The sequence below is a fragment of the Crocuta crocuta genome, unplaced genomic scaffold (assembly GCF_008692635.1).
Source record: "Crocuta crocuta isolate KB4526 unplaced genomic scaffold, BGI_CrCroc_1.0 scaffold619, whole genome shotgun sequence".
NCBI classification, from domain to species: Eukaryota; Metazoa; Chordata; class Mammalia; order Carnivora; family Hyaenidae; genus Crocuta; species Crocuta crocuta.
The window spans coordinates 378,424-387,831 of NW_027533395.1; the positions used below are offsets into that span (position 1 = coordinate 378,424).

Below are 9,408 nucleotides of genomic sequence, written 5' to 3' on the forward strand. Positions count from 1 at the left end.
GGAGGAGGAGGAGGAGGAGGAAGAGGAGGAGGAAAACAGGAGAGCTTGTGAAGAATTCAGTGAGCAGTTCCAAAATACATGGATGAGAGGGACTTTCAGGGAGCGACTGTGTTCCGACAAAGTTGGGATACCTTTGTAGGGATCCTGGAAACTGAGGCTGAGACCGCGGTTGGGGGTGGGTGGCAGGCTGGGGAGCCCAGTGGCGGGGAAAGCAGAATGGGGCGAGGCCGAGAGTTGAGGGGAGGGAGCCACACGAAGTTGGGGAGTGCACTTGAGTGAGGACGCCCTCGCGTGCGAGGCCGTGCGGCTGACGGGGAGAGTGTGACAGTGGGGAGGAGGGGGTGGGGTGAGAGGGTGTGCCGCGTCTAGGCGGGGGANGTTATCTGAGCCGCTCGGTCGTGGGTGGCTGGGCCCAGATCTGGGGCGGCGGCGGCACAGGCGAGAAGCGCTGTCGGGCCGCGGCACAGCGGAGGAGCGAGCCCGCGGCCCGGACGGCAGCGGCGGCGCGCAGAGCATGGAACAGCGCACGGGCCGGGCAGGTAAGAGCGAGGAGGAGCGACCTGTCTGCACCACAGGCGACGGGCGGGAGGTGGGGGCGGCGTGAGAAAGATGGGGCGGCCCAGCCGAGGACAAACCCCACTCCTCTTTCTGTGCTTGCGGGGGGGGGGCACAGTGATCGCTGGGGACCGAGGCTCTGCGACCTCTCCCCACCAGTGGGACTTCCTGGGTACCTCCCTCCCGGTGTCTTCTAAATCTGCTAAAAACTTTCCATCCAGAAAACGAGGGTTTTACAACTTCTCTTGGTCTCTTTACAGAACCGGGCTTTTCCATTCTGTTGTGCTTTTATGACTTTATCTTTCCACTTTCCAGTGTATAAATATTTCGCACAACTTCCTCCAAGTTCGGTGCACAAGGAAGGTCTTAGTTTCTAGTGGGAGCCGAGTTTGGGTGTGCCTACGTATGTGTTAGTGGATGGGGACACGCTGTGTGCACTTGTCTGTGTGCACGTGTGTGAGGGTCCTGTGTCTTTGAATATAAACCAAAGTGTAAGCTCTGGTGTAGACATGCCTAACATTTGGAAAGAAGACTCCCCCCCCGCAAAAGAAACAACTCAAGGGAGGCCTGGGGCAAGAGAAGGAATGACAGCCCCCCCCACCCCCACCCCGGGACACAGGTGGGGATTAGAATCTGAAGCTGGTATCCCAAAGGGCTAAGGGAGTGGAAAGCTATTCCTTTTTTTTTCTTCACCCCCCTCTCCTCCAGGCCTGCCAGCTCAGCTCTGTCTGCCCACCAGGGACCCTAGAATAGTGTGGGAGTGGAAGCCAGGGACCCAGATTTAGTTTTGGATTGGTGGAGAAGGAGAAGGTTGGATCAGTTTCCAAGAGTTTTCCAAATAACTCCACAGAAGTCAAGGACCAACTCCAGCCTCCTCTCCGCCCCCCACTCATCTTTCCCAAAGCTTTCCCCCTTTAAGCAGTCCCCCCCACCAGCTCAGGTTCTAGTTTTTTTCAGCTGATAATCCAGTTTTCCCCTTCAGCACTGGTCCTCCTCTAAGCTTCTTGGCCCAGTCCCTGGACTGCCTCCATTCCTCCTTAGGAGCCTGGAACTCACTTGGGAACCTGGGCCCCCACGAGGGTCAACTGTGGCCTCCTGGGCTTTGAGGGCCCTGGGCCACCCCTCTGCACCAGAGGTTTAAGTAGGGAGATCAATAGCAAACAGTTGTAATGATCTAATTAATTATGGCAAAATTAAAAGCGAGTACAAAATCAATCTCTGATGGTGTTGAAGATGGAATTCAATTGAGAGCCCATCTGTGCACCCCCTCGACCGTATAAATATGCAGCCCAAGGACAGACCTAATGTCTGGGCCTTCCTGGAAACCTCTCTCCCCCTTTCTTCCTCCCCAATACAGGGCTTCTCCCTCACCCACTGCCTCTATTTTGCCTCCTACCACCTCCTGCCCCACCCCTCCTTCTTTCCCTGTCTCTGCCCGGGCTCCAGACACTCCCACTTTTCCATTTTCCTTCTCCAAAGGAAGCTCTCCCTGCCTTGCAGGCCTGAGGTCCGTGGATCTCGTTCCTAGCCCCAGCAAGCCTTCCCGCCGGTGCAGGCAGGCCCTCTCCAAAGCGCCTCGGAAAAGAGAAGGCAGAGCGGTGGGGGGCATCCTTGAGCGCCTGTCCGGGCCATCACCCCAAGTTTCTGGGCACGTGGGACACTCCAGAACCGACCAGGGCGCTTCCCCCGGGGTCGCTTGAGCCTACCTGCATCAGGCCTGGTAGCCGCTCTCCTGGCACGGGTGGGAGAGGGGCCGGGAGACCAGCTATGCACCGCACTCCCTTTCCCTTCCCTCCTTTTCCCGCTTTGGCCGTTTGGGAGGTCGCACTGCAGCCAGCCAAGGCTTGGGGAAGAGTGCCGAGAAGCTGCGGAGCTGGGCAGGAGGTAGGGCTGTAATTGAGAGAAGGAAACCCCCTTTCTCTTCGAGATGGCCCCACGGAGCCCCGGAGTCTTCCGCCCACGGAGCCGCTTTCTCTCTTTCTTTCTCTTTTCACCGCGCCCTCCCGTTCCTCTGCCCTAATTTCTTCCTTAAGCACGTCTGGCCAAGGTACGGCTCCCCGGGGGCTGTGCGTCCCCCAGACGGCCCTGGCGCCCTCTTTGGCTTCATCCGGCCAGTTCAAAATGACAATGACACACGCGCGCGCATGAGCCAGCGTGCCTGGTTGCCGCCCTGGCGCAACCGCAGCAGCCGGGTGTGCGAAGGATGCGGGTTTTATTTGGTCTCGCTGAGCCAGATGCTGAGCAGCGAAAACCACCAAAAAAAGGCGAGGTATGGGGGAAGGAGAGATACTTGGTAACTAGGTTAATTGTGGTCTTTGGCCATCGTCGCCTATACTCCTAGAATCAAAAAAATAAGACGTTTATTTGATGTCCGCTGGCCTGTCCTAGCTGGTCCTCTGCCTCTCCGTCCTGGGGCTCTGAGCCCACACTGAGACCCCTCCCACTCCCTGGTCCTGCCGCCGTGGCCTCAGAGCCTGGGGGAGACACAGCCCGATGCCTCCCCGCCCTCTTTTGCCAGGCCTCCTCACCCCGTTATTAATTGCTGTGTTGACCTGCAGGATTGATTGGCGGCCCCGCAGGAAGAGGCTGAGAAGGCCTTGGCCTCGGAGCAGCCTCGGCTGAGGGCAGGGGGGGCGGGGGAGGTGCTGGATATGGGTCCTGAGCTCCTGTCTCAGCCCCGCCTGGGACACAGCTGTTTGCCCAGATACCCTTCTCCACCCCCTCACACACACACACACACACACACACACACACACACACACCCCTTCCACGAACCCTCACAACACACACGCTCACACGATCCCCTCACCCAGAGATGGTCAGCCCCCAAGGAGACCCATCAGAAATACTCCTTAATTGATTTAGAAATGGAAAGAGGCTTCCTCCCTCCATTAGTTAGTTTCTTCAATACGTTCGTTAGCCGCGGGTCTAGACCTCACTGCAGGTCCAGACATGGCGGAGCGAACTACTGGGATCCGGGCTTTTTCCTGTCCAAGATTTACTTTGCATCTTTTGTTTTTTTCTTCCCTAGGAACAGTTACAGAAAGTTAAATAATCCTGGATGCTGTGACCCTTAGTGTCTCAAACCAAAGCACTTTTTCCAGAAAGAGCCCTTGTCCTGGCTCCAGAGGGATTCGGTGAAACCCTTTTGTTTCAAGTTCGGGGAGTGGACGGCTCTGGACGTCGGAGGGTGGAGGGCGGAGGCTTGCAGCCGCCTGTGTGTGTGGGGGTCCTAACCCTGCATCGGAGACCCTCTCTTCCCACCCCCACCCCCCGTCTAAACCTCCGAGCGCGCGCGCGCACACACACACACAAACACACACTCATGCGCGCTCACACACACACACACACACACACACTCTTACACGGCCCCCACAGCCACAGCAACACCCTTCGCCCCGAACCCAGGCCACGGGCCCGAGGGCCAGGCACCCAAGCGGGAGTGAGCCCCCGGACGTCCCGGCTCTGCGCTGGGGTGGGCGGAGGCGGCAGGAGTATACACCAACGTCAGCCGGTCCCCAGAGATATCCCTGTGCCTTGGTTCTCTCCGTGTCTCAGCCAGCCCCTCTCTCCCCCGTTTTCCCCTCTCCCCTCCGATCCGGTCCTTTGTCTCCAAACCGCTCCGCGGCGCCAAGCAGCCTGTCCGCCGCCTTGGCGGCCCTGCCCTTCGCTTCCCTGTTTCGTTGGCGGGTCTCCCCCTGCCTTACCCGCTCCCGGCTCTGGCGCGTTCTCCGCCTGCTCCTCACATCCACACCGCGGCTGCGAGAGGAGGAAGGGAGGGCGGGCGCGCCGCGGATGGATCTGGCAGAGTAGATTTGGTGCTTGCTCGCAACTCCGGGAAAACTCAGCCCGCCGGGGTGCTCCCGCCCCTCTCCAACTATTCCTCAGCGCCGCGGAGCCGCGCGCCCTCGCCTGCGTTTGGCCCCTTCCTTTCCTCGTGCATTGGCTGCGGCTCTTTCGCTCCCCCTGGCCTGCCCAGCATCTGCAGTTGCGCTTCCCCACCCTGCCCTGCACTCCGCTCTCTTTCGGGTGCCCCCTCTCCCCGCAGCCCCCTACGTCGCGGTGGCTGTGGCGGGTAGCGCCGGGGCGGTCCGGGGGCCCGCAGGCACGGTCTCCCTCCACCCCAGCCAGGTCAGGCTGCAGGCTCAGGGCCTGGCTGCGAAGATGGTTAATCATTACTTCGCCACCGACACAGCCTTCGCTCGCACTCTCTCACCGGGCTTGGGGAGGAAGGGAAGAGATAGTTGGCCGGATGGGGATCTCGGTTTCGCCCAAATCGGCCTCTTCGGGCCTTCCAGAGACAGGTGTCTTATCCGTTCCCTCAGCACCCCTTTCATGTCCATTTCCTTCCCCTCCTCTCTCCCCGCCTTCCACGCTCTCCTCCGTCAGGCCTCTCCCCGCCGTCTCGTCTCCGCTCTGGCTTTGGCAGGTTGACTGAAGGTCCAGAGAGGACCAACTTTCTTTGTTTGGAACCGGACTGGACGGGATTTCCTTTCCCAAGTCTCTGAGAACGGGCCAGCCTCCTCCCAACAGTTTCTGGCAGACTGGCCCGAAGGGGACCATCCCTGAGGCCACAATTAACCTGGCTGTTGCGGGGGGGGGGGTGCGGGCGGTAAGAATTTAACGAACCCTCTAGCATCTGCGCTGACGCAGGGCGGCGGCGAGGGTGCAGGAAGAAGTGGGAATGGAGTGGCAGGAAAGAGAGCAAGATGATAAACGTGGACAGGGTGTGGTATAGTCAATGGAGGTGGGGGGGGATCCTGAATGGAAAGAACACGGGAAGGGAGGCAGGAAGGAATCCTCTTGTTACCTTTTATAGGATGGAAGTTGGATGGAAAGCACCACCCCCCGCCCTGCCTAACCAGCCCAGATCCCCCCTTCCCTCTTTGTGGAGGGATAAGTGTTCGAGAAGGTGGGCACCACCTATTCCTTAATCTACCGCGGAAATGTTTGGTTTGCAAAGTGCTTTCCTATTGGCTAGCTCCACCTAGTAGGCAAGAGAGGTAAGCATCCCTATTTTACAGGTGAGAAAACTGAGGCTCAAATAGGCAAAGGCACTTGTGAACGTGGTGGCTGCCGCTCCTCCTCATGGGCTGTGGGGTCAGTGGTCCCATTAGCTGTGCAGAGGTCTGTGCGCGTCTGGGGGCGTGCGGGACAGGCTCCGTGCAGGTCTGAACTGGGAGTAGTACCACGGCCTCTGTGAGCCTCTTGCCCCCCACGCTCCCCCCTTGTTTTCTGTGACACAGGGCCCTGCGCTCCTACCCTGTAGACCTACTGGCCCAGTTTCTCCTGTTTGACTATTTTTTCAGCTCCCCAGTCGGGTGGCCCACCGGCGGCAGCCACCTGGCAGGCCCGTGCCGCTAAGAGGCCGCTTTGGTGGCCAAGTGGCTTGCATTGTCGTTTCCCCTCAAAGGGGCTGCGAAGGGCCGGGCAGGTCGCTGGGACCTCTGGCGAGGAGCGGCCCGGTTAAAGGGGGAGGGGCCGGCGAGGATAAAGGCGCAGCACGTGCGCGCGGCCTCCACAGGACCAACAGACCGAGCGGGCGGGGCCAGCCGGGAGGCGCCCCCCCCCCACCCCGGGCTGCACGCGGGGAGCCCAAATATTGGGAACAAAAGCGGGAAAAGAAGAGTGAGAGCAGGAGGGAGGGAGGGAGGGAGCTAGGGAGGGAGCGAGGAAGCAGAAATTAGGGGGTCTTAGATGAAAAAAAAAAAAGAAAGTAGCTTTAGGGGGAATGTGCTGTGGAGTGTGAAATTGCAGCCCATGGTGCTCCATATTTTATCANAATGGGGAGGAGGAAGGGAGAGGGCCGGGCGGGAGCGGGTCCGGCGGAGCTGGAGAGGGGGCCGGGTGCGCGCGCCGGCTGCCTGGGATCTGGTCGCGGAGAGTTGGCGCCCCAGGGTGCGCCGGGGCCCGGAGGGCGAGTGGGCCCGCACTTGGATTGTCAGCGAACTTTTTTCCTCTTTGCTTTTTTCTTTTTTGTGTGTGGTGGTAGCGGTGGGACTTCCCAAACTGGGACCGATTCAGAAAAGGAGCTCGGCTACGAAGCTGCTGCTCTGCTCTACCTTCCTTTCTTCCCGCCTCTCCGTTTCTGCTTCTCCTCCCTTCGGACTAGTTTTCCCCCCTTGGTTCTAAACAGCTTTTTTCCCCCCTGAACTTTAATGCGTTTAATTTGGTCCGCGCTGTGGGGAGCATTTCCTAGGGAGATACATTTAATTTCGGAATTTCTAATCCCCTCCCTCAGAGGCCGGGCCCTGGCTCCCTTTGCCGCTCCCCAGGAGGTGGAAGGGGTGGATGGAGGAAGGCGAGCCCAGGCCGAGGGGGAGGAGCGCGGCTGGGAAGCTCCCTCGCTGCCCACAGGCCCCCAGGGCCCAGCCTCCTTTCCAAACTCCTCCAGGTGGNTCAGGGCCCTGCCTGCAGAGGAGAGGCAGCCACGCCTCTGCCTATCCACACCCGGACAGAAAGCGCTCGGCCGGGGAACGGGAAACCAGAAAAGAAGCCGAAGGGTGAAGAAGAGAGGGGGTTCAAGTGGGAGCAGCAGACGGGGTGTACATGAGCACTTCACTCCGTGCACAATCCACCCAGAAACGCATTTTGTGGCTCGAAGTGTTAGTCGTGCTTAGCTTGGCTTGGGAAGCCTGTGGGTGTGTGCACTTGGGGTGCAGGGTGGGGAGTGGGGGTGGGGGAAGAACTCAACGTGGACTCCGCTCTCCCACCCCTACTCCCTGGGCAGAGCAGAGCCCGCCAGCTGCAGCTCTGCAGTCAGGAAGGAGGCAAGGGCTGGGGCGCCGGGAGAGCCAGGCAGGGAAGGGAGCGGAGAAGGCGAAGAAACGGAGATCCACAAGGAAGATTTATTGGGCAGATCAGATGCACAGAGGCGGCTAATGAAGCAAATCCCGAGATGGGTATCAGAGCAACTCCCCAAAAGTTTATTTGCCTTTAAATTTCCGCAGGGAGGCGGGCGCCTTGTTTGAAGTGTAAATGCCCCTAGGTTGGGGGGTGGAAGGGCCGCTTTGAAAACACCAGAGAGAAAAGGTTCATTTAGAGGCAGACGGGAAAAGCAACCAACCCTGACAGGTCGGAGCCTGGGTTGTGTTTGGGGTTGGGTTGTTTTCTTTTTTTCTCTTTCTTTTCCTCTTTCCTTTACTTTCTTCTTCCCTTTTTCTCTTTCTTGCTTTTTTCTCCTCTACTAGACTCTATAGATGAAGAAAGGGAAGAACAGGAAAGGGAGCGTCAGAGGGAGAGGCCAGTGCGTGGAGAGAAATCTGTAGGCCAGCCCTGGAGCAATAGAAGGCAGAGTCGTGGCTAAAAGGGTTTCTAATCATCAGGGATCATTGCTCTTTAACTTTCTAGACCCAGGAACGGGCTGGAGCTGAGGAAGAAGCCACCAGGGGCTGGCTTGGTAGGATGGTGAGTGTCCAGCTAGTGCAGTGCCGGGGAAAGGGTCCCAGGAATTGGGGGTGGGTGGGGTGGGAGTGGTTCTGGAGTCTCAGAGGCTACGTGGGAACTTCACTATAATGGAAGGGTCTTCACCCCTCAGGGGGCATATGGGAAAGATAGGTGTGTGAGTATAACTTCCTGCACACGTTGTGCATTAAGTCCTCTTCAGTCTCTTTTCACAAAATGTAAAAATCCCTCTTGTCCAATACATGAAAAAGCCTGCTGTCTGCATCCACACTTCTTCAGAGTATGTGTAACATACGGATATGTCTAGCTGGTTCTAGAAAAGTTTGTGAGTCCTTGTGTTGTGTGTGGGGGGTTCTGGCCACAGTCTTATTCCTGCAATAGTTCAGACTCCCCTGGACTTCACTTCCTGAACCTACCTAAGGAGACCTGGGGTAAAAGGCTTCCTTAGTTCTGAGCTCCTCTCAGTGAGGATCCTTCCTCTGTGCCTCTGCCTACACCCCAGTTCTTGGTTAATTACCTTCCCGAAGGAAACCCAAGGCTGTCCCAGGTAATACCACCTGAGAGCCCCTTGCTCCCAGTCCTGGGAACCCTTCCTTTGAGGCTGCCCGAACTCTGTTTTCCTTTTTTCCCTCCCCACACGAAGTTAGCGCGTGTACGTGGGGGGTTGAGGCCAAAGCAAACCCGGGAGCGCCATCTGCAGGTCTCGAGAGGAAGAGACTGACCTTCGGGGCTGGACTGCGCCTTCAACCTCCGGCCGAAGGGAACGAGCCCCGCCGACTAAGGGAAGAGGCAGTGAGGGCTGGGAGGGAGAGGGCTGGTGGGGAGGATTTTCCCCCCCTCCCAGAAGTTACTCCGCAGGTGGATTAAGCGGATCAGGCTCAGGAAGATCCAGGAAAGGGGCCAAATGTCAGAATTCCAGCCAACTCAGCCTCCTAAGGAGTGGGAGGCTCAGAATCCTGCGGGACTGCGCCCGGCTGGATCCCCGCCCGAGGATTAGGGGCCCTCGAAAACCCGGGTGCAAGGGGCCCAGTAGGAGCCTCCTCCTGGCTGAGTGGGGCAGGTGGGGCACCCAGCCCAGCTGCCGCCTGGGCTCCAGCCCGCGGGACAGCGGCGCGAGTCCGCGGCTCTTCGCGGGCGCCGGGGTCTGCAGTGCGGGGCCAGGGGCACCACAAGACCGGGCAGCGGGAGAGGAGCGCGGGCTTCCCTGAGCCGCCCTTTCGCAGACCCGGGGAAGCGGGGGGAGGGAGCGAAGGAGGGAGAGAGAGTTAAAACATCAGCTGAAGTGCCAAGATGATTTATGAGACGAGGGAAAATATTTCATAAAGATCTCCCGGATATTCTGTACTTAACCAGTTAGGAGACAAAGGGCTTCTCCTGCCTGGTGCGTACCAGCGGGCCGAGCGAGCGCGGACGCGGGCTGGCGGAGGCCCGGCCGGAGCCTCAGGCCCG

The 9,408-nt window shown here is 58.9% G+C and overlaps 1 protein-coding gene across 2 annotated transcripts in view; it reads left to right on the forward strand.

The window, feature by feature from the left end:
• The first annotated feature begins 514 nt into the window (after positions 1–514).
• PAX2 (paired box 2) overlaps positions 515–9,408 on the forward strand; it is an 87,315-nt gene continuing 78,421 nt past the window's right edge. For both annotated transcript variants that reach the window (XM_077748396.1, XM_077748397.1), the window contains exon 1: positions 515–539. In XM_077748396.1, coding sequence (XP_077604522.1) covers positions 515–539 — 25 coding nt within the window. The remainder of the gene's footprint in view (positions 540–9,408) is intronic.